Genomic DNA, 26,050 nt, shown 5'->3' with positions numbered 1-26,050 from the left:
TTATTAAACACCTACCGTGTGCAAAGAAACCTTTGTGTTAGTCCTGCACCTTCCAAACCTCTCATTCGCTTCCCATGGTTGTGAATACACCTAACTGAGACTGACTATAAAGGATATGTGTTTCCACATTCTCTTGAAAAATCATTTCCCATTAAAAAGTCAATTCAAGAAATGTACCAGGACATCCTCTGGCACCAGTTAACATTTATTTATCAATCCCAAAAGTAGCTCAAGAATTAATTTATTTGTAACATAATAGAAAGAAATTAATTTTCTTCCAAAGACTTTCCTAGCATCACTTAGTACATCGACTGCTTCTGAAAAGAAATCTTGTCCAGCTTCAAAGATGATTATTGGGAAAATGTGTCATTCGTTGTGATTGCTCGTCAAAACTTTGTGCCAGGAAAAGTCGTACACAAATGCCCAGAATTCAGCATACTTCACTCTTTCCTCTCCACTTGTTTTGTGTGACCTCCAAACCCAATCCCTGTGGGGCCAAAATTTTTGGCATAGCAAACTGAAAGAAAGGAAATAAGAACGTGGAAAAAGACGGAAAACAGCTTAGTCAATGAGGTTATATTACTTCATTCTGATTCAATAAGTTCATTTTGTCTGTTAATTCTAATATGCTTTTCATGATAAGTATTTTTCTGAAAATCTCTGTGAATGCTGGTTGATATTCTATGGTTTTATTCCCAGAGAATGCTAGGATTCCAAGATTCTGTTCCTGATGAATGATGAGAGTCTTGGGATCTGTAACTATGCACTCATAAATACTGAGAATCCTCTCTGCTTTACGCCTTCTTGAGCAAGCTAAAACCTCAGAGGGCTCTGATAATGTGAATGATCTCCCCCAAAGCAACTGAGTTTTTGGTGTTGTTTTTGTTTCTTTTGTGGGAACTGGGGTAAATTTTCTTAAAACTGTATCTACTTATATCTTTATTTTTTTCTTAAATCTGGCTCTACCTGTATCTTAAAATTTTTTTTTCTAAAAATTGGACCTACTTGATATCCACTTAAAAAGTTTAAGCTAAAGGGGTAACTGACAAGCTCTTGCCTACTTTGCAGCAAGAAATCTCAGTGTAGGTAGCTTGCCAAGAGGAAATCATGGCACCTAATACCACCAGTAGCTGTAACTTGTATTTAGTTGTGTAGACAAGCATTGGCACCCTTTAAGTGAAACTGCTGGCTTAAAGGCCTAAATTCTGTGGGGACATTTCACTTTTTGGATGAAACAAAATGGACCAACTCCAGTTCTGAGAGCCTAACCATCTTACTGTGCCTAACCATCAGTGTCCCATGCTTTCATGATAGTAGTTTGACTTTTGAAGCACTGGTTAGAGTGGGTGGTGAAAAGGAAGAGAATTTTAGAAGAATAGTGCTGGAGAAAGTCTTAGAGATCCTCTAGCCTAACCGGTTCATTTTATGGAGTTCAATCTAAGTTAGCTCAACAAGTTTAAGTGACTTATCCAAGATCCCAAGCAAGATAGTGACAGATCCTAGAATCAGAATCTAGACCCAACCCAGTCAGAATCATTGCTCTGTCCATTCTAACCAATATCCAAGTAGTATTAAATCTAGGATCTGGGGGAAACCCCATTGCTCATCCTTAGAAGCCAGGAGGTACTTACTATAGGGATAACAAAACCTCACATTTCTGTAAAGGGGCGCATTTCCTCCTCAATTCCCTGAGAGGAAAGCCAGTAAGAAAAGAGCCATGGAGAGTGAGGTTGAGAAAAAGTAACTATGACAAGAATAGAAATGAGATTTTGGAAGACGTAAATAAAAGAGAGTTGCTGAACACAAGATTTATGGGGATTTGTTTGCAACCCTATGTAAGAACCTTGGAGATTAACCTGGAATTAGGTGTAGGGAGTACCCAAAGAGCAATGCAAATGTGTAATACAGCCCATGTTGGTTGTAACTAAAAGGCAACATTCATTAATGATTTGTGCTGGGAAAATACTGTAGAAGACATAAAAGGCCATTTATGAGCAAAAAAGGAGATGGGCTGGCCAGATAGTGAGAGTAACATATGAGTCAGCCCCAGTAATTCATGGATATTTATGAAATAATCAAAGAACCAGAGGAAAGCTTCTCTGGAGAAAGCAACTTGGGTCAGTGGCTCTGGCAGCAGAGGACCTGGATTCGAATCCTGCCTCTGATGCTTACTAACTGGTGTGACCTGTGGCATCACTTCACCTCCATAAGCCTCAGTTTCTTCCTCTGTAAAATGAGAAGGCAGATGGATTAAATGGTTTCTGAGGTCCTTTCCATCTCAAGCTCTATGATCCTAAGAGAGTTTAGGGAAAAATATGAACACTAGTTGAGAAGGAGTGGAGATACTGGAATCAGATTCAGAAAGAGAGTTCCCACGCTGATGACATCAAAGAAGGAGCCCATGTCAATGCAGGGGAAAAGAAAGGGAGATGTGACACTTGAGACAAGTTAATCGATGATCACTCTTCTCTACCTAGGAGGGGACTGGGTTTTCTTGAAGGGAGCGGTACTATAGTGACAGTGGTGAGGGCAGGAGATTGGAGATGGCAGGGTGTATGAAAGGAGAAAGAGAGTGTTGTTGCCAAGGCACAGGCAGCCAGAAGGAAGGAGATGGGAAGGTGGAGATTTCACTATACACTGTCAGAATTATATGTGAGAGCTTCAGAGCATTTTTAGTGCTAATTGCTAGGGCCTGAGAGTATATCATCTGCTTCTCTTCATTGATGCTTTGACCAACTCCAGTCATGTCATCCCCACAGTAACAATTAATCTTTCCCCTACCGCTACACCCAAGGTATGGGGCTCAGGACTTCACCCTAGCCTGGGCTCTGGGTAAGGGATTAAATGGACAGAATGACTAAAACTGTATTGAATTTGGCATTGTCCTTTCCCCTGAAGCAGCCTTCACCCTCACCAAAGAACCCAAATCCTATGATTGCTCAGAAGGCTGCCCTGACAGAAAGGCAAAGAAGGTTCTCTGGCACAGAGATGCCCATGATGCAACTTGACATTCCTCTCCTCTCACTCACCTTTGCAATAAAGTTCTCCATCTTTGTCAGTGACATTTGTAGATTCTAAGCTTTTTCCACAGATGGCGCAGCGGAAACAAGTCTTGTGCCATGGCTGGGGAGTAGAAGGAAAGATGTCATATGACTAGGCAAGCAATGCTTTTCATACTGTAGGACAGTGACTGAAGCCATATGAAAAGGTACAACCAATCCTTAGAAAATATAGGTGGCTATTGACCAAGATGGGCTCAGAAGAAAAATCCAGCTGAATCCAATTAAATTTAGAAATGAGTGATGAGTAAAGGTGCTGTTTAGTTTTAGCCAGTAAGGCTAACTTGGTTTGAACATGTCCATTACTTTTATCATCCAAGTAACAACCTAACAGTGTGTGGCAAGCATATGACATTGAGTTGGAATTTCAAATTAAGCTTGTATCTAAGATGAAAGGAAAAGAGCCAGTCATCCAAGTAATTCAATCCAGTGAGATATTTTTGCTTTAGTTATTTGTATATTTCAGACAAAGGGGATTTTGTTGATTTATCCCAAGTCTTCACAGTAATTTACATAACTTATTTAATAGAGCGTCCTAGTTCCATTCCTGACTCTCTAGACTTTTCCTTCTCATACCAGCAGCCTTCTCACTCTGAAGATGCCTTTGTTTTGCAACCCTCTCCTCTGATTGGTGAGTCCCTGGCTTTGACCACCATTTTATAAGGTACCAAAGACATGCTCATTTCACTCCCAGATCTATTTCTCACTCTCAGAATTTCTGTACCTTGTCACTAGCACCCTTACCAGAAAGTTCCTAGCTTCATCCACCCTACCCTCTCTTTCTAGCTCCCTTTTATGTGTTTTTCCCCCCATTAGAATGTAAACTTTTTGAGAGTAAGGAATACAGTAAGTGCTTAATAAATGCTTTATCTATCTACCTACTTTGAAGGCTTATAAAGTGCTCTTCAAAGAAAAAATCTGTAACTTTAAAAAATTTATTTTATTATTTAATTATATATTATTTTATTATTAATTATTGTTTATATATTATTTTATTTATTTAATTATCAAGAATAATTAGTTAACTCAGGGAAGGAGGATGGGAATGGGGTAGTGAGAGAATTTGGAACTCAAATTTTAAAAAAACAAATGTTAAAAATTGTTTTACATGTAATTGGGAAAATAAATATTTAAATGGAAAGAAAAAAAGTATTGAACAGCACCCCCCCAAAAAAAGAAAAATTAGTTAAAATAGGAAATTGGATGTCCCATGCCTTCTCCTTTCTCCCTTTCCCCTAAGCTGGAGCAGATAGTTGGCCTTGGGGATAAAATGTTAGACTTCAGGGGAGGAAGATCTAAGTTCAGATCTTGCCTTAGATACTTATTTGCTATGAGATAGTAAACAAATCATCCTTCCTGAGCCTCAGTTTCCTCATCCGTAAATGGGGATAATAATAGCCCCTAACTCACATGACTGTTATAAAGATCAAATAAAATAACATATGTATAAAGTGTTTTGCAAGGCTTAAAGCACTACATAAATTCTAACTATTATTATTAGTGCTTTCCTCCCTAAAAATTACCTTCTTATCTACTTTGTATGCAATTTGTATATCTTCCATATGTGTATAATTGTCTTTCCCTTCCCCCTTAGAATGTAAATTTCTTGAGGACAGGGACTGTTTTTGCTTTTTTCTTTGTATCCTCAACGTATAGAACAGTACCTAGTATCCCATAAGCACTTAATAAATGCTTATTGATTGATTGATTGATTGTAATATAAGTAACTTGAATCCCTACCCCCAGAAGCTCACAGCTTAGTACAAAGAAAGTATTCTAGCAGCCAAGAAGGGGAGAGCTCAGTTCTGGTTGCAGGAATCAACAAATTCCAGATTGATTGATATTTTTTCTCTTCACTTTCCACAGCTGAGGTGAGTTCTTCAGTTGCAGCATTCACAGCAATAACTTTTCCTCCGTCTCCATTAGGGGTAAGGTGTCAGAGATTGGGGGAGAAGAGTCCCAGGGTGCTATACTCACATCTATCCCCCCCTACAGGTTTTCATCATATAAGAGCTGTTGCCTTGGGCTGGCACAATTTGTGGTGCTTGCTTCAAACACTAGAAGTATTAGCTGTGGCTCTTCTCAGGGGCATTTCTTTTCTATTTTTGGTGATTAACTCTAAAATTATATTAGAGGTGAGAGTCACCAATCACTGTTACAAAAGCCTTCCTTCCCCCCACCACCCCAAAACCAAAAAATACTAACTCAATTCCATACTTCAGGGTGTGTGTCAGAATAATAGTCATAGGCAATTGATAATATGAATTTCTTTCCGTGTCTCCTGGTTTCTTGAATTCAAAATGTGAGCAAAAATGTTTGCCACCAAAAATGAAGAGAGAAAGAAGGTACTCCTTACTTTGCCACCACCCATTATTCTTTCAGCAGCATAGACTGATTTGCCACAGCGAGGGCATTTCTCCACCTCACCAAACTTGGGGGTAAATTTGGAAGGGTTGCTGGTAGTTGACCGAGCTGTCTTGGGGGACCTAATGGAAAAAAGGCAGGTTAGTGGTCCACATGACTTCATTTTACCAATGATAGTTAATTTCCTGAGACAGACATTATAATAGAAAAAGCAGGTGGCCTGATCTTGGTTCTGGTTCAGCCCCTGACTCTCCCTTCCCCTATCTGGGCCTTAGTTATCTCTTGTCTAAAATGACGGAGATGAATGAGATGATCTTTAAGGTCTCTTCTATTGATAATATTCAATGAGTCTAGGTTCTAGTTTCTCCTATTTAGCTTGGGGACCTAGTATTGTATGTATAGTGACATGAAGCATTCTGTCTTCCTCTCTAAAGAGAAATTTGAAAATTTTTTTATTATAGAGTGAGGATGGATTGATGATACATGCCCAAAAGCAACAGTATAGAATTTCTCATTGCAATTCAATCTAACATGTTTTACTCAATGGATGGATTCTCCATGGGAGACCAAAAACAAAGCAAACAGATAATATAATCATAGAATCGTAAGGTCAATCAACAGGCATTAATTATTAAATTCATTTAATCTGGAGTTGGAAAGATCCTTTGCAAAACTTTAATACGGTCTTTTATAGCTAATCAGCATATTCACAAATGTGAAATATTTCATCCTCACCACAACCTTATCAAGCAGGTAGAGGAAGGATTATTATTCCCATTTCACAGATGAAAAAACCGAGGCTCAGAGATTTCAAGTACCTGAGGACAAATGCCTGGGAAATCCCAGAGCTAAGGTGAGAGACCAGGCATTCTGACTCTTCCTATGACACCATCACAATAACAAAATTAAGAACACAATAGGAACCTTCTCAATGCAATCCTTTTTCCTCCAAGTAGAGATCCCATTCTGGAATTGAATAATGAGGCCAGTTAATGAAAAGAGACTTCTTTTTTATTTCAGGATTTCATCCTTTTTTGTTGTTGTTGTTACTGCTTTTCCTTCCTAAATTTTTAGACAGACTATTGAAGGGATATTGACTTAAGCAGCTTGGTAGTAGAATGGTTAAAGTACTAGAGATGGGTAGACCTGAGTTAAAATCCTTCCTAGCTAGTCATTTAACCTCTGTTTGCCTCAGTTTCTCATTTATAAAATGAGGTTGATAATAACACCTACCTCAAATAGTTGCTGTGAGGATGTGAGGATCAAAAGGGATATAGATATATATCTATATCTATATCTATATCTATATATACATATACATATACGTATACGTATATGTATATATAGATATATATACACACATACATATATACATATATATACACACACATACATGTGTGTATATACACACACACATATGCCTATCTGTATGTATATGTATAAATGTATATATACATGTATGTGTGCATATGTATATGTGTGTATAATGCTTTGTAAACCTTAAAAGGCCATATAAACATTAGCTATTACTGTTACAGTAGTTGTTATAATATATACAATCTTGAAATGATCTGAGATTTATTCATTTATTCAAGTGTCATGCACTATGGGAAATACTGAAGACAATGAAAAGATAAGTGACTTGTATCCCCACCCTCCAGAAGCTCACAGCCTAGATGTCCTATGCCAATTCAAAGAAAGTATTCCAGCAACCAAGAAGGGGAGAGCTCAGTTCTGGTTGGAGGAATTAACAAATTCTAGAATCATAGTATGTCAAGGCTGGAAGGCACATTTGAAATCATCGATTCCAATTTCCTCAAGTTACAAATAAGCCTCCTTTGAAGAGGCACCCCAGCTCAAGAAACTTGGAAGCCGACCATCTAAAGATGGATAAGATTTCAACAGGCAGAGAGAAATGGAATGATGAAGGAATTCTAAGCCAAGGACACAGAGGTATTAGATTCAGAGGTCCAGTGAATGGGAGTAATTAGTCCAAGTTGACTAGACTAGAGGGTGCTTGAGGGAGAATAGCCTACAAAGGTAAATTGGGCCTTCTTTGTGAGTTCCAAGCCACCTAGTACAGATAAATCAGGTGAGTTTCCCTACCTATGTTATTGCCAAGTGATCAACCTTTAATTTTTCACTTGTCTCTATAAATGTTGTTTCTCTCCAATAGGATTTATGTTCCTTATGGGCAGGGATTGTTTCATTTTTATCTTTGTATTCCTACTGCCTGGTACAGCAATTGGTGCCTTCCCTTTGAGATTGTCTGCCATTCATACTGAATATGGTTGAATATGGCTTAATTATTTTCATGTTGTCTGTCTCCCTCCATTAGAATGTGAGCTTCATGCCAGAAGGTACCAAGTTTTTGCCTTTCTATCTGTCCCCATTGTTTAACACAGTGCCAATAGGGAATAAGTACTTGATAAATGCTTATTGACTGACTAACTAACATTGGTTACAAGCTACTGCAAAAATTTCCCAAAGCCATTATACTAATGGCACTAGGAAAGCAGTTGATTATTTATTTAGGATATAAAGAATTTCCTACCAAGGCACCCTTTGAGATGACTTGTAATTATTCATCTTATGACCCAGGGGTGAGTGGGGAATCAGAGAAGGGATTTTTTTTGTATTGCTTATAAGATAAGAATACACAGTACCATAATGACTTTAGCTGCATTAATGTGATTGACATTTAATCTCCCAAAGGTTAAAAAAGGAGAAGCTGTGAAGGTCTCTAAACCTTCAGACCCCATAAAGTCCATGCATTTCAGGTTCTCCATCAACATGCAAAACAAGAGCCCTTGTGTAAGAGTAATTGCCTGTTGGAATGGCAGATAATTTAAAGAGTCTTTAGAAAAATGGAACATTGTTTAATAAAAAAACTTGGTCAAATTGACTATTCCCATTATAGACCCATCAACACTATAGTCCATTCTTCTACTTCCAGAAAACGTCGCTATGGAAACTAAATGAAGTGCCCTAATAATTGGGTAATAGAACATCAACAAAATAGAGAGAGAGGTGACAGGATTTTAACGTACTGTTGGAATTGCAATCCAAGATGTTCACCAGTATCAGTGCTAAGGCAGCCAGCACCTTGTCCAAATCCAATTCCTTTGGGGCCGTATTTCCTCCCGTAGCATGATTTACAATAGATCTCAGATTCATGAGCTGCTACTGTTGTACTGTCCAGAGATTTCCTGCAAGCCACTGAAAGAGGAAACTTGGTATTAGGGGTCCAGATTGTGTCAGAATATCATAATCCTCCTAAGCAATCTCTTTCAAAGTAAGTTCATTATCAAGTTTGCATCAGTGATTGAGAGGTGGGGCATCGGATAGAATGCTGACTCCAAGCAAGTCACTTCTCCTCTGTCTGCCTCAGTTTCTTCATCTATAAAATGGGGATAATAATAGCATCTGTCCCCCAAAGTAGTTGTGAAGATCAAGTGAGATATTTGTAAAGTACTTTGCTTAAAGTGCTATGCTTAATAATGCACAGCATACCTCTCATTTAAAAATCATTTTAATTTGTATTGTTTTTATATTAACATCATTTCCAGATATTTCCCTTTGTCCCCCAAAATTGAATCCTTTGTAACAAAGAAAAACAGTTCAGCAAAACCACTGTATTTTCTGCCCCCATTGTCCCTTCCCTACCTCTTTGCAGAGAGGAAGTAATATATTTCATTAACCATTCTCCATGACTAAAATTTGTCATTCCAGTTACTCAGTTGGACTTCCTTTTGGCATTCTTTCTGTTTACATTATTATAATCATTGCATAAAGTCTTCTCCTGACTATGCCTCTCTGTGTAAATTCATTCAAATCTCATGTCCCTCAGCTCTCCATAATCATCATTTCTTATAGCACAAACACATTCTATTACATTAATATACCACGTTGTTTGGCCAAGTGATGGGTAGACACTTTGTTTGTAGGTCTTTGCTACCACATAAGTACATTACGAATATTTCATTAGATATGGAGCCTTCTATTCTTATGACTTCCTTGGGGAATGTGCCAGTTGGATGCTGGTTTTGTGACTGCTTCATCAGAGTAAAAGGTTTAGTTATTTTTCTTGATTCCAGATCATCAGCCAGAACAGTTAGACCAATTCACAATTCAAACAATACAGTAAAGTGTTTCTGTCTTACCATAGCCCATCCAACTGGAGTTGCTTCTATTTTTTTTTTGTTGGATTGAATTGGATCTTTCCCAATTTACTGGGTTTGAAGTAAAATTTCAGAGTTGCTTTAATTTGTATTTTTCTTATTAGTAGTAATTTAAGCCCTTTTTTCATATCTTCGTGGATAATTCACAGTTCTTATTTTGGAAACCATTTGTATCCTCTAGCAGTTTAGCTGCTGGGGAATGGTTCTTAGTAATCGATGATGATGATGATATTTGCATGATGCTTTAAAGTTTAAAATGTTTAAAAACATTTGCAAATGTTTTATGATTTTTTTTTTATTTTATCCTCACAACAGCCTAGGGAACTGGTTGTTGTTGTTATTATTTTATCCATTTTGCAGAAGAGAAAACTGAGACAGACATAGGTTGTGACTTGCACATGGTCATACATTTACATAGCAAATGAACTGGCTCCTGTCTTTGGCTGACTCCCACTCCTGGAATGTTCTCCCTTTTCTGCTCCAACTACTGATCTCTCTGGCTTCCTTTGCCCTGTCTAAAATCCCACCTTCTGCAGGAAGCCTTCCCCTACCCCTCTTAATTCTAGTGCTGTGTATGTATTTGTTTGTACTTTGTCTCCCTCATTAGATTGTAAGTTCCCTGAGGGCAGGGACTGTATTTTGCCTCTTTTTTGTGTCCCCAGTGCTTAGCACAATGCCTGGTACATAGTAGGCACTTAATAAATGTCTATTGATTGATTCGTTGACTAGATCTGAGCTCAGATCTTCCTGACTCCTGGTCCATACATTTTTGACAACAGACTTTTATAGTGATATCTGATACTAAGACTTTATTCTCTTATCTTTCAGATGTGCATTGAGTGGTCTAAATTTTAACTCAAAATTGTTTTATTCTTTCTAGGAAGAAATTCATTACTAACAAAATGACATGATCTTGAGTAGTTGATTTCCTTCTGAGAACAACCACAACAAAAACCTCTCAAAAACCTTTCAGTCATCTGTGTCATGATTTCTTTGGGGCTAAGACTAAAACACTAAAAATAAGAATGGAAAATGGAAAAACTATATTTAAAAATTTAAGGTTTTTTCCTCCACGTATACAAACTATGTGAATGAAATACTTGATATTGTCTATTTTTATCCAGATTCTTGTTATCATGAAGCTACATTTTAAATCTGTCTTAGATCTTTTTGAGTAATACTTTCAACCTTTCATAAAAGCCCTACTGACTCTAGTGCCTCATTAAACTGTAATGGTGATCTTGGCTTCTTAAAGGTTATACCAACATTGCAAATTCTGGTAAGCTCTACCAGACTGGAAAGGGTTGGAGTGTGGTCCCAGAGATGTGTTTACTGAGTTCCAGCCTAGCTAAGTACAGAGAGAGACTCTTTAATAGCCATTGGCCACTAGTTAGTGAATTCCTAGACCATGGTGAACATTGAAATAGATAAAAATATAAGCTGATCCCCAAGCCTACCCGATCCCCTTCTGTTTCCATGGTAACAGAAGTAAAGTGGCACAAAAGGGAGACAGAGGGTACTAAGAATGATTTCTAAACCATCTATAAATAAATATTTAATAGTTGATATCCTAAATGTTAGATCTTTTTCTAGTGAACAATGAATTGATTCAGACCTGGAGGAACTGTACCACCTCCAAAATAGATTCTTTCTGTAAATGAAAGCAAACAACATAAAATTACACAAAAGGAGAAGACTGGCTCGCAGGTACTCACTTCTCCTACATACTCTCTTCTCTCTAGATTTTCATGACTCTGCTCTCTGCTGGTTCTCCTGCTCAATCTCAGTCTCCTTTGCTGGACTTTCCTCTAGATCATGCCCATTAATGGTAGATGTCTCCCAAGAGTCTGTCCTGGGTCCCCCTTTCCTCTCCATATATTATCTTATTTGGTGACCTTATCAGTTCCAATGATCTAAATTTTTACTTATCCACTTCCTAGTCCCCACTACTGGCTTTTCATTTAGGTTATGTCTACTAATCTTGGGGGTTCCCTAACCCCTGTCCCAGACCTTCTCTTCTCCTTCGATACTATAGAATTGACTGGTAAAGTCAAATTAGATCCTTTATATTTTATATTTATTATATATTTATATATATATTATATATTAATATATATAATTATATATTATGTATATTTATATATATAATTATATATATTAATATATATATAATATATTTTATATTTATTATATAAAAGATCTAATATAAAGTCAAATTATATCCCATCCTACCCTCTCTCCTGATCATCTCACATGACCAACTGTCTATCAGACATCAGATCCTTTGGTAAGGATCAGACTCAAACTGGATGTCCAGTAGGCATCTCAAACTCAACGTGTCCAAAACAACTCATGAGCTTTCTTCTCAAACTTCCCCCTGTTCCCAACTTCCCAAATTATTATTGAAGACACCACCATCCTTTCAGCCACCCAGGCTCACAACCTCAGTGTCATCCTCAACCACTCTGTCACCAATTTATTGCCAGGTTTTGTTGTTTCTATCTTTGCAACTTCTCCCATATGTGTCCCCTTCTCTCTACTCACATAGCCACCGCCCTTGTGTAGGACTCATCTCTTCATTTCTGAACTATTGCAGTAGTCTTCTGGTCGGTCCCTCTGCCTCAGGTCTCTCCTCATTCTGAGTCATTTCCTCTCTAGAAGCTGCCAAAATGATTTCCCTAAAGTATAGGTTCGGCCATGTCACTTCTCTACTCAACAAACCCAAGTGGCTTCCTATCACCTCTAGGATTAAATAGAAAACCCTTTCTGTGGCTTTTAAAGCCCTTTACAACTTGGTTCCTTCCTTTCTTTACAGTCTTTTTACACAATACTCCCCTAGTATGGCGCTAGTAACTTTGGGACCAGAGTAAAGTCTCCTGGTGACCCATGAGCTGAGTCTTAAGGGAAACCAGGAATTCTAAGAGGTAGAGGTTAAAAACATTCCGGATAGGTGGAGTCTTTCATTCTGTATCATCAATCAATCAGCAAACATTTATTAAGAGACTACTTTGTGACAAAGACATAGCTCTCCTTAAAAGCCTTGTTTATCACAGGCTAAAAATGAATTTTTTTGCCATCCTGTAGCAATTTTTTTTTTCGGTAAAGAAAATTCTTGGGTCAGGTCTGAGTTGGATTAGATGACCTGCAAGGCTCCTCCCACCTCTGAGATTCCAGGATTCCATGAGTGTGAATTTGCGAAATCCATCAGGATCTCCCTAGAGCTGTTGAAACCTGGATTATCATCGTAGAAGTGTTTCTGTATGACACATGAGATGACTTTTAACAAGCAATCTCTCATCACAAAACTAAAAGCATTGGCAATCTGCCATCACCAGAGAGTAACCATTTATTCCCCAGTTTTATAATGATAATTAATATTTACTGAAGAAGGTAAAGGATAATGGAAACCAGGGCAGGGTAGATACAGTGTTCCTATTTCTGGAATGGAGTATCTTTTTCACTGCAACAAATGGAGCTGAAGCCCTTGAAGTGTTATTAAAATAGCTCCCAGATATGGCATAACTTAGCAGCCCATGAGGAGCACAGAGGAGTTAGAGGTTTGCCAGGAGCTGGCCTGCTAAATTTGAAACCGGGCCTATGGAGGTGGGAGAGACTCAGTAGCTAAGGAGCAATTTGGAAAGGAGAGGCTCCTTCATCCCATTAGGGGCTGGTTTATGACCAAGTTTGCACCGATGCAGCTGGTAAATAATACCATTTGCACAGGACATGTGCTGGCTTTCTCATCACTCTAAGCTTCTAGCCACAGTGACATGTTTGGTGCCTGTGAGAATAACCTGATAGGCTAATAATCCCATGAGAATCCTAGGGACTGGTGCCCAAAGTGGAATCACTTGCTGGATTAACAGATTACCCTACCACCTGCTCACACCAGGAGTTTCTTTAATATCTAGCTGTTTTACTTTTAAAGATGAAAATCCTCTGATGGGCGGAACTAATGAATGAGAATTTAAAACAGAGCAAAATAAATAAAATAGAAAAAGAACCACTCTTGGGCAAGTGTAAATTTGCTAATGGTTGGAGTCATAGGATGGTTAAGTGTTTCTAAAGTCATCTCAAATGTCCCTTAGATCTATTACTATCACAGAAATCCATGTTTCAGCAGCTCTTCAGTGATTATGAGGAACTCAGAGAATTGGAAAGGACCTAAGAGAGAGAGCACGTCTTGAAGGACTTGGAAGCAGAAAGCCTGGATAGGAATGTTGCCTCTGCCATTTACTCTCTGGTCCACCTTGGACAAGTCTTCATCTCTCTAAGTCCCAGTTTATTCATGGATAAAATGGAGACCAGCTGACACTTTCTACAAGACACAGGGCAGGTAGTTCCCCTATTGTCTACAAGTTCACAAGATAGGGTTGGGGCTGGAACTGGAACCGTGTATGTGTAGGATGTTCCATGTGAAAAACATTTTTTACTAATGCACATCAGCACCTCCTCTCCAACTTACACTCTTAAAGTGTTGACTGAACCACTGAAAGGTTAAGGGAATTACATCCAGGGTCATACATCCAGAAGAGGGACTTGAACCCAAGTCTTCCAGTCTTGGATGCCAGCTGTCTGTTCACTATGACATGCTGATAAAATTCTCAAGAGCTTTAAAGGACATTTGAGTCTAAATTCCTCATTTTTTCAGATGAGGAATCAGAGGCCTGCAAAAGTGATATCTCAGCCCAAGGTCACAGAATTAGTAAGTACATAGGACATCCAGAATTTGAACTCAAGTCTTCTGACTCCAAAGCTTGTGTTTATTCTTGGTCAGCTAGGTGATGCAGTTGATAGAACAATGGACCTGGAGTTAGGAAGACCTAGGTTCCAAATTCAGCTTCAAGATACTTTTTGGCTGTGTGAGTCTAGGCAAGTCACTTAACTATTGTTTGCCTTGGTTTTCTCAACTGTAAAATAGGGGTAATAACACCACCTACCTTGCAAGGTTGTTGTGAGAGTCAAATGAGGTAATTTTTGTAAAGCACTTAGTACAGTGCCTAGCACATAGTAGGCACTATATAAATGCTCATTTCCTTCCCCTCTGCTACATTTGGGCTAACGAGTTTAAACTGTTTAGCCTGTTGTCCAAGGCCTTCCACAATCTAGCTAGGCAAAAATAACTCTAACCACCCTCTCCCCTGTTTAATGTGTCAGTGATAAGGACATCCGTAGAAGCACTGATAAATGCTTTTTCACTGACTCCATTCACTCCATTCATTCATTCATTCATTGTATCCAATGTGGATTTGGAAGCACCACCTGAACCCAGAGGTTTATCACCCAACTTACTGCAGTGGAAGCAAGTCTTGTGGAAACTTCTCCCATTGCATTGGATTTCCTCCGCATGATAGACTGTTTTTCCACAAGCCCCACAGCTTGCTCCTCCACCCCAGTTAGGCATCTTCGAGGTTCTCAGTAGATTCTAGAAGCAACTTACAGGAATAGACAAAAAAATTACTTTCAGGCAACACTAGGAGTGAAACAACTCCTCTGTAAGATTACTTATTTCTGTATGAGTCTGTCTCAACAAGTAAATCTCAGCTCTAATGAAAAATCGAATTCATAGGATCATGGATTTAGGGACAGACAGTATATTAGCAATCCTTTATATTCTTCAACAAGTAAACCAAGACCCAGAGAAATTAACTGATTTTCCCAAGGTCTTATGGATAATAAATATCAGAGAGGGGATTCAACCCCAGGTCCTGTTACTCCAAAATGCATTTTTCCCACTACCCCATTCAAACCAAAATTAAAATGTTATCGTATGAAATGAGGATTGTACCAGTTCTGTATGACCTTAGAAGGTAGGATTAGCTAAGAACCAAATGGTGAAAATTATTAGAAAAGCTTATTTCAGCTCAATACATTGAAGAATTATCTTAACACCTTGAGCTGCCCAAGAATTCAACTGGCATAGTGGATAGAGAGTTGGGTCTGAAGTCAGAAAGTCATCTTCCTGAGTTCAAATCTGGCCTCAGACATAATCCTGTTTGCCTTGGTTTCCTCATCTGTAAAATGAGCTGGAGAAGGAAATGGCAAACCACTCCAGTATCTTTGCCATGAAAACCCCAAATGGGGTCACAAAGAGTTGGATCCAACTGAACAAAATCAAAATTTAATGAGCTGTTTCCAAAGGTCTTCAAGCAGAAGCTAAAGGATTCCTTGTCACTGAAAGTGTCCAGGGTTCAAGTATGGGCTTCGTTAGATGACCTCTGGCATCTTCTTCAACCTCAAGATTCTATGATTCAAAATAATGAATGTAGCCATCTTTTCCCTCTAGTTTATCTGGCTAAGAAAATAATTTGATTTTTAAAATCTCTGCTATGTTAAATCTGTTGTACAAAAATGCTTTCCTTACTTCACAAGGATGGGGCTAGAGTGACACAATGAATTCCCACTCGCCTTGGGCAAGTTATTCCAATCTTCTCACATGTAAAATGGAAATTATTATCTTGCCGTACTTACCTCACAGGATTGTTACAAGGATCAAATGAGACAATGGAGCGAAAGTACTTTGGAAAGGTATAAAGTGCTATACAGCTGTGAAGGGTTTGTTTTTTTTTTAATGTAAGACACATGGAATCTGCTTATCTGTAGAGATTACCAAACTGTTGTTGTAATCCATACTTGGGTATTAAGTTTAGGAGATGACATTAGTTGAGGAGAGTGCTATTTAAAATCATTTTCTCTGTCTTAAACAATACAGTTCCATTTTCCATTCTTTCAGCCTAGAATGGAACTAACAGATTTTTTTTTGGCTTTTTGGTGAGGCAATCGGGGGTTAAGTGACTTGCCCAGGGTCACACAGCTAGTAAGTGTCAAGTGTCTGAGGCTGGATTTGAATTCAGGTCCTCCTGACTCCAAGGCTAGAGCTCTATTCACTGTGCCACCTAGCTGTCCCGAACTTCTTGATAAAGATTCTGAAATACACCTTTCTGTGAGGGAATAATTTTTTCTCTGGGCTTCTTTGCTTTGCCCAATCCTGATTCTTATTATTTTATCATACAAAATAATGTCATTCATAATAGTATTCTTGAAATGAGAACTGAATCTGTGATTTCATTGGTAAAGGAAACGTCCTAGTGAGGAAACTCTATCACTAAAGCTTCTCTCTAACTTACATTCTCCGAGAGCTGCCTAGAACCTCAAAAAGTTAAATGACTTTCCTAGTGTCAAGCAACCAGTAAGTATCAGAGAGGCCATTGGTTTTGATGCCAATATTCTATGCTAGCAATGACGTCAAACTCAAAGAGAAGCAGATCTCCCCCAGCCACATATTAACATAGAAAATATCAAATAAACATTATCTATGTTGTATTGTAGCTTTATTTATTTTGTTTAACATTTCCCAATTCATTTTAATCTGTTTCAGTGGCACTCAGGGGTTTTGCCCTCTAGGATTTTGTGAGGTAGGTGTGGGGAGAGAGAGAAAAAAAGAGAGACAGAGACAGAGACAGAAAGACAGAGACGGAGAGAGACAGAGAGACAGAGACAAAGAAAGAGACAGAGAGACTGATCTTTGTACTGGGTGTGTGTGTGTGTGTGTGTGTGTGTGTGTGTGTGTGTGTGTGTGTGGAGTTAGAGAGAGGGGGTAGGGATCTGAAGATGCAAAGTAACTTGCTCAAGGTCACACAGCTAGTCACAGAGCCAGGAGTCAAACCCAAGTCTTTTGATCTCTGGACTACAGGGCTCTTTGCACTATACCAGGATGCCTGGAATGTCAGCTTGTCATTTGCATGGTGTATTATCAGAGCACTCTGAGCTTTTGGCTCTGACCTTTCTCTTCTTGGAAGGAAATCATTTGCCTAGAATAGTTAATGAGTATCATTGAACACTCCTAGGTCAACTTGTACAGATCATATTGCACAAAGTCAGTGCATTGCATGTAACAGATGCTTAATAACTATTTTTTAAAATTCAATTCAAAGCTCAAGTTGTAGCTAAGAACTAAGTACAAGTCCCACCCACCCCCTCCTCACTGACCCAAAGACAAGAAGGGAATGATCTTCTAAATATAACACCAAAGACAAATGGTTACTTGAACACTTATACATTATGAGAATTTATCAGTCTCAGCCTTAACAAAATCTTAGCATGGGCAGAGGCATGGTTTCTTTTCATAAAGCCTTAAAAAAATAGTACCTAAATGTCACCTTCAAAAAGGGAAGTAATTCTGTTTCTACTGAAAATTGTGTTATCCATAGACAACTATTTTCCTCTTACATGTATATTATATGTATATACATATGTGTGTGTGTGTGTATACATGTTGCCACTTGTTTATTTTGGATCCAGAGTAATGATAAATTTAGAGATGGAAGGGGATTTAGGGCTTACCTGACCCGATCTTCTCATCTGAGAGATGAGAAACTGAGGCTCAGAGGGGGCGAAATTGATTTGCCCAAAGTCACATGACTAGCTAGAGACGGAGTCAATTCCCAAACCAGACCTTGGTTTACCAAATCCTTTTAAAATGCTTGCTTTGCTGTATCACGCTGCCTTCTAACTCATTTTGGGGATACATCTGTCAGCTATTACTTCTATACCAAAGATTCAACCTTCTATCATGAAACATCTTTCTATCATGAAAGATGACAAACTACTCAGGAGAATAGGCAAACAATATATTTTTGTTCATGCTTATTTTACTTGCAACTTTCAGTGTAAGATAACATGATGCAGAAATGAAATTGATTTCATCCAGGAATGACAGAAGAATTGATGAGATTAATGATGTGGAAATTTGCAAACCAACCCTAGATAGGATTACTCATTTCTGTTCTACAGCATGAATTTCACCTCCACATCCTGGAAGATAATGGGCTATAGATCTGCTTCTTGGGGACTATGATTGGCAACGTGCTTTTCAAAATGAGTAGAACATTCCCCATCATGTAATGTATCACATCCAAGATTGTTCCAAAAGGATGCCAATTTCTGATATCCATGCATAAGAAGTAGCAAAAATTGGGAGTCTTCAAACATTCTACTGAGCAGGTGTTAGTTTCCATGTGTGCAGATGGGAATGTATCCACAGAGACTAAACACAGTCAATAGCAATCATTTCCTATTCTGAAGCCGCAAGTCTGAAGCGTGTTAGTGTAGTGGGTGGAAGACTTAACTGGGAGGCAGGGGACCAGGGTTCTAGTCCTTTCTCTGCTACTGAGTAGCTATGTGATCTTAGGCAAGCCTTTTAATCAATTTGGACCCTTTCCCTCATATGTACATCCTCCAAATAATGCCATAATAATAATAATCCTGCCTACCTAACCCAGAATTATTATAAGGCTCCAAAAGGACAATATGTCCAAGCAATTCGATAGATATAATCGCTATATTAATGTAAAGGACTCATGTAAGTGTCATTTCAGGAGTGAATTAAGCAGCTGTGATTTATTTAGAAGGGCATTTGGGGTCCTGGCGTGCACACATGAACCTTTAGCCTGTTGCATTTCTTTTGAATTCCTGCATCTCAACATTCCTCCAACTGGGCTCTGAACGTTGGAGTTTCCAGGCCAAGTTCCGATGGAAACACTATTTGTTTATCAGTGTGGCATGGCTAGCGCAGGTCACCAAATATAGGTCAGTTTGTCGTTGAGTTCCATCTGTCACACTTATCACAAACACCCTTACACCCTCAGACCACTCTGTGTTGGTTTTAGAGATGTCCACATTGTTATCAACGGGGTCTTGGGTCAAGATGAAAATAGGAATCTGAGCAGGGGAGTATGAGAATTGGAAAGAAAAAAATGAGATCTATCTAATACCACATAGAGAGAGGACAGAATGTCTCCACACTTCCTAGGTGGATTTTCTTTGGCATCAGCGCTCAATTCTAGTCCAAATGAAATCAAACCCTTTCACAAGACCAATTTCTTAACCCATAGTTAAACTGCCATCAAGAAATGTCATAAGCAGGGACGATTAGCATTAGAATAATGCTACATTGAATTAATTTGGATTAGAATGAAAATGAGTAGAAAGTATTTATATCTTAAATATTAAGATTCTCTGTTTCAGAAAACCAAAAAGAGAAAAAAGAAGTAAAATATTCAGAGGCTTCCACTTGAAAATAATTAAATATAGCAAGTTAGTGATTATATTTCTCCTGGGTCAGGATTTAGTAGACAATCATTTAAGTAACAGGTTTAGCAGATTTAGAGAGGGTGTTTTTGGCATAGTAGCCAGAGTTGACCATGGTAGTTCAATGCGTACTCTCTCCTTGGTCACCCTCCATCCTGTGTCATCTCTTGTACATGAACTCAGGGGAAGATTTTAAGCCATAGCAAAAAATACCAAAATCCCAAAGACATGTATCAGATTTAAGAAACACCATGTTTCCAACCAACAAACAATTAGAAGAGTCCAGGAGACTCACTTTTAAGTGGATCCCTGAATTAGAGGGAGAGGTGTTATAACGTAATGGAAAAAATGGTTAGATTGTGAGTCAGAGGACTGAGTTTGAATACTGATTCAGATTTCAGAGGAGTAGAAACTAAATCCCAGTCCTATTCTTCACCACCTGTGTCACCTTGAACAAGCCATTTCTCTCTCTGAGCCTTGATTTCCTCATTTATAGAATTAGGAGGTTTAGAAGATTTCTAAGTACTTTCCAACTGAAAAAAAAATGTGATCATCCTTTGACTGCAAAGTCAAGGAACTGAGCTCTAATCCCCATTTCTATAACTAACTTGCTGTGTGACACTGGCCAAGTCACTTTTCTTCTCTAGGTCTGGGTCTATGTTTGAAAAATGAGGGTGTCAGACTAGACAGTGTCTAAAGGCCTTTCTAAATGGAAGTCCGCAAGTTACTGAGGCTATGGAATAGAAGGCATTCCCACTAATGAAATTTCCCAAACTATAAATTTACAGACTAGAAGGATGAATAAGGACCAGAGCCTCATAGAAATGTCACACTGCTAACACTCACTTTTATCTTGAAGCTTCAGATCTGTTCTCTAAGCACAAACAAATGTTGCTCTCCTGCTAAATCTGGCTGTTCTAGTTCACGACATCAGAACTGGTCCCATGTTACATACATATATCCCGATTGCTATGGGGCTGACATCATCCCCACAGAAGACAGAGAATCAAGCAGTTGTAGACTTGTCCCCCTCCCTGTCAAGTCTTCCATGGGTTGGACAAAGGAAGCTGTTATGCAGCACCTACTAAATTACCTTGTATTTATATGTAGGTGGTGCAGTGGATAGAGCACCAGACTTGGAATCAGGAAGGCTCACATTCCTGAGTTCAAATCCAGCCTCAGATATTTACTAGCTATGTGACCATGGACAAGTCTCTTAATCCAGTTTGCCTCAGTTTTCTCATCTGTAAAATGAACTGGAAAAAGAAATAACAAACTATGCCAGTATCTTTGCCAAAAAAAACCCCAAATGGGGTCATGAAATTGGACACAATTGAAAAATAATGACAAAATATATCTTTATATATAAATAAAGCAATGTTAAATAATGTATATAGGACCGGCCTTAAGGTCAAGAAGACCTCAGTTCAAGTTCTATTGTTTACACAACTGGCTGTGACCCTAGGACAGTCATTTGACTTCTCAGTACATCAGACAACTCTTTAAAACTCTTAAGCTGCATAGAAGGTGTTGATATGCACTGGTAGAGTGTTTTCTCACAAAGGTTCCTTAAATTGATGAAATCATAGGACCAGTCCAAATAGATATGTGTGCATCAAGTGTACTTATCTAGGAACATGTTTTTTTGCTGAGGAACACTCACACTCTTTGACGGCAAAGACTCAAATCTATCTATCTGTTTTTGTCTGTGTAGCCTCAATACCTAGCACATGGATGGTCCTTAATAAAGCTTTGTTGATTGGTTGACTGGAAATAAATTTCTCCTCTTTCATAAAAAAACTTCTAAGTTCCAGCAATATTATTAGTGAAACTGAGCTTCCCTGTTCAGTAATATTTAATGTTTGGGAAAATTATCCCATATCTTCCGGTTTGTCATGCCTTCTCATACCCAGATTTACTCCTTACTCCATAGATAAGTCCCAAGGATTTACTTGAGCATAACTGAATTAGATAGCTTACCCAAGGTCAATCACCTAAAAAGTTACGAAGGTGAGAATTGATTCTAAGGCTTCTTGACTCTAAGCTAAACACTCAATCCACTAAACTATTCTGATGGCTTCTCTCTCAGATTATCAGATAAATTGAGAGCTGTCACATAAACCAGAGCAAATATTATCCACATTTTACAGATGAGGTCATTGATGTTCAGTGAACTGGGGGTCAAGAGAATGATTCTCCAAACCATCTCTACCAATGGGTCATGTGACTGATGGGTAGCTAGTAAATGTCAAAAGTGAGATGAAAATCCCACAGCTACTGATTCCTAATTTTCTTCCCTTCTTGAGACTCTCTCTCTCTGTCTCTGTCTCTGTCTCTGTCTCTGTCTCTCTCTCTCTCTCTCTCTCTCTCTCTCTTGTCTTTTTTGTTTCTACTAAAAGCCAAAAGAGGCAGCTGGGTGGCACAGTTGATACAGGGCTGGGCCTGGAGTGAGGAAGAACTTAGGTCAGTTCCAGTCCCAAACACAAATAGTTATGTGTCTTTGGGTAAGTCACTTGAGCTCTGTTTGCCTCAGTTTCATCAACTATAAAATGGAGATAACAGAAGCACCTACCTCACAAGAATGTTGTGAGGATCAAATGAAATATTTGTTAAATGCTTAGCACAGTGCATGACTCATAGTAGGTGCTTTATAAATGCTTATTCCCTTTCCCTACATATCCATGAACCATCTGGTGAGACCTATAGATCCCTTCTTCTTAGAATAATGTTTTTAAATGCATAAGTTTTTTAAAAGGATTACAAGGGAAATATATTATATTGAAATATAGCTATCAAAAGAGCACTGGATTGAAACTTGGACTCATGTTCAAATTATGGCTCTGCCACTGACCAACTGTGAGGTCTTGGGCAAATAAATCGCTTACTGTCTAGAGAATTTCTTCATATGAAAATGACCTAAAGAAAAGCATTGTATAAACAGTAATAAATTGCATAAATGTGATGCCTGACATTCATATAGTGCTTTAAGACTCTCAGGGCACTTCCATTATAATAATCCTTCATGGTAGGTAACACAAGCACCATTTATTAACCCTGTTTTAAAGATAAGCAAATGGAGGATCAGAGATGTTAAGTTACTTGCCCAGGTCACACAGCTAGCAACCTTAGAATTTAGATGGAGTTGTTTTTCTGGATGATTTTTAACTTAAACCATGATGAGAATCTGCCAACTGACCCCTGGCTTCAAATTAACCCCTAAATAAAGCTTTTCATTTGGCTCCCAGCTCCTTATGACTCTGTGAAAGGTGATTGTATCTTTCTGGTCCTTATAGTCCTCCTCTGTGAAGTGAAGAGGTTGGAGCAGACAATCTCAAAAGCCCTTTCTGATCCAACACCACCCTTACTTTTCAAAAGAGCAAAGGTTTTTGAATGCTATCCCTATTTTGTTTGCTCTTTTTAATTTGAAAGGTCAGTTCATTGTTGACAATCTCCTGGAAATCTGCATGTATGCAATGCTGTGCCTAGTTCAGGCAAACCCATCCTCCACCACACCCCCAGTGTTCTTTGGGGTGTCTGAGGCTTTTATGAGCATGCTTTACGAAGACTGGCTTCTATTGCTTCTGTCATTTCCTAATCTCGTCTAGAACTTGCTTTTTTCACAGGATAAGATTAGCCCAGATCATAGGATAGAAACCTGGAAAGGGCTTTAGAGATCTTCTAGTCCGTTTAACAGTGAAGGAAATTGAGGCCCAATGAGGTGCATTGACTTACCCAAAGTTGCAAGAGAAGCAGGTTTGAATCCCACATCCTGGGCTATCTGCATGTACCTTATTACATCTCTGTACTAGAATCCCCTTTGATACTCCACCATTGAGAGTTAGGGCAAGGCTTGTGTAAATTTTACAGATGAGAAAACTGACAAACCGAGGTTGAAAGTAAAGGGACTAGACCCACTCAAGGTCAGCAGTTAGTAAGCAGCAGGGCTAAGCTTCATGACTTCTCTTGGTAATCTAGCCCAGTGTTAGCCTATCCCCCATTTGTGACATTTCACTCTATGAAGGGGTGGTGAGGGAATAAGAATTCATTCCACTATGAAAACAAGCAGCAGACACATATCAGAGACCCTCCCCGACTCATCCATCTCACCATCAGCTGCCTTGGAGCCCAAAGACAAATAGGTTTCTAAGGGGTCTTTTGGGGAGTCCCACTGAAGCTTGCCAAGGCTTCTATCCCATTTAAGGACATCTAACCACCCCACCCCCTACTCCAAGACTTAGCTGTTTTGGAACTTGTGGCCTGAAACAGCCCCATATTTCAGGAGCAGAACCATTTCTATGTACCCCCTGTTGAACACCTAATCACATTCCAATAGCCAAAACTTTTCACCACACACCCACCCTCCTCATTCATTACAGAAGAATGTAAATTCCTCTGTGTATCCACTTACCTCCCTGGGTGGTCTATGTGTGTTCAAGTAAGGCAGAGAATCCCAGGGTCCTCTTTAAATACTCAAGGCACTCAATCACCAGCCTTGGCCCCCCATGGTGGGGAGGGGTGAGTGGGGAGGGAAAGCACAGGAGTGAGGGGATGAACAAGCGATGAGTAACCCAACTGCTATCAGCTTGCTGAAAATAACTTGTGAGCGAAGCCCTGAATTTTGCTTCCCCCGCCCCACACACCAGCTGTGGATCGAGAGAACAATGTCATCCCTGAAGTTTCAAACTATTCCTTGCCTTAGTGCCCCAAATCCAAGTGATGAGCTTGGTGGTGCCAGGGGTGTGTATATGGGGGGTGTTGAAGTAAGAAAGACAGCACAATATAATTTAATGATTAAATATATATATATATTTTAAAGTTTCCGCCCTTCGCCCCAATCCCACTGACCTTTCCAGAAAATCTACACAAACTACCTACAAATAAATTATGACCCATATCCAAGAACACTTTGGAAATCTCCGGCCCAGTCCTCATGCTAGGATTAAGAAGCAAGAACTAAAAATAAGCACTATCAACACTGGAAAGGATATTTTGATAATCTCAATAAAGTCTTCAAAATGTGGGTCAGTTAATCAGGGTCCTGCAAGTTAGTGACTATACAGTTGTAGAATGTTATGCTGGAAAGGAGCTTAAAGGTCATGTAGTCCAACTACCTCATTTTACACATGGCAAAATCGAAATCAAGAGAAGGAAAATGATTTACTCAAAGTCTCTAGTTAGTGATAGAGACATGACTAGAATCAGACCTCTTGACTTCCTCTAGTGCCCTTTCAGCTACATCGCATATTACCTTTCCAGTGTGTGTGTGTGTGTGTATATGTGTATATATACAGACATGTATGTATGTATGTATATGTACACACATATTTGAATATATTCACACACAAAGGGTTGGTACATAATTGAAGATATTAATTTTCCTTTAAAAATTAACATGATGGTATTGAAAATTCACAATAATGTATATATAGTAACACATGTTATACATCAAGCACATGCTCACACAACAAAAGAATGTAAATTCTTTGAGGACGGGGAATGTTTTATTTTAGTCTTTGTATCACCAGCACTTTGGGAAGTGCTTGGCATATAGCAGGCGCTACACACACACACACACACATACACACACACATGTATATATACATATACATACTTCTCGGATTGAATTGAATTAGTTTGAATTCATATGGGGTTAGAAGCTTGAAGCTAGTCCTAGATCTCCTTTAGAAATCAACTAGAATAAGTACATTTTACTTTGTTCATCTAGATGACAGAAACGGACATCTATGTATCATTTAGGAAACTCCCAATTTTCTTACCTGAGGTATACCCTTAAGGTCCACAGAATGATATAGTGGGTAGATTACTAGGGTTAGAACCAAGAAGCCCTGGGTTCAAATCCCAGCTTTCACATTTCCTAGATCTGTGACCATCAGCAGACCACTTAACCTGAGACTCAGTTATAAAATGGGCATGATAATAATATCTGCAGAACCTACCTCACAGAGTTGTTTTGAGGGTAAAGTGAGATGATGTATGTAAAGTGCTTTGCACATGTGAAGGCCACATAAATGCCATTTATTATTATTATTATTATTACCCTACTACACATTAAACAGACCCTGAAGGATTTTTTTAAACCATATCTGTTTAACTACTGGGCTTAACTTTAAAAAAAAATAAAAAGAAACTCATATTTTCAGCTTTACCTAGGCATCATAGACACAGAAAAATCACAAAATGTTAGAGTTGGAAGAAATCTTTGAGATTATCTAGTTCAACTTCTTTAATTTATAGAGGAAGAAACTGAGGAATAGAGAAAAGCAATGGCTTGTTCAGGGGTCTCCTGACTCCCAGGAAGCTAAGGCTCTTTCACTGATTCATCCTTACAACAACACT

The 26,050-nt window shown here is 38.7% G+C and overlaps 1 protein-coding gene across 1 annotated transcript; it reads right to left on the bottom strand.

The window, feature by feature from the left end:
* Positions 1–440: 440 nt before the first annotated feature.
* On the bottom strand, positions 441–24,145 carry CSRP3 (cysteine and glycine rich protein 3). Its single transcript, XM_027852690.1, has 6 exons — positions 24,102–24,145; positions 14,897–15,039; positions 8,474–8,642; positions 5,416–5,545; positions 3,030–3,123; positions 441–517 (listed from the first exon to the last, which is right to left on the bottom strand). The coding sequence occupies exons 2-6, from the start codon at positions 15,006–15,008 to the stop codon at positions 441–443; spliced, it is 582 nt and encodes a 193-aa protein (XP_027708491.1). The 5' UTR covers positions 15,009–15,039; positions 24,102–24,145.
* Positions 24,146–26,050: the final 1,905 nt, after the last annotated feature.

Source organism: Vombatus ursinus, unplaced genomic scaffold (genome assembly GCF_900497805.2).
Source record: "Vombatus ursinus unplaced genomic scaffold, bare-nosed wombat genome assembly UNPS02009770.1, whole genome shotgun sequence".
In the NCBI taxonomy this organism is placed as follows: Eukaryota; Metazoa; Chordata; class Mammalia; order Diprotodontia; family Vombatidae; genus Vombatus; species Vombatus ursinus.
This window is presented reverse-complemented; position numbering and strand designations above follow the sequence as displayed.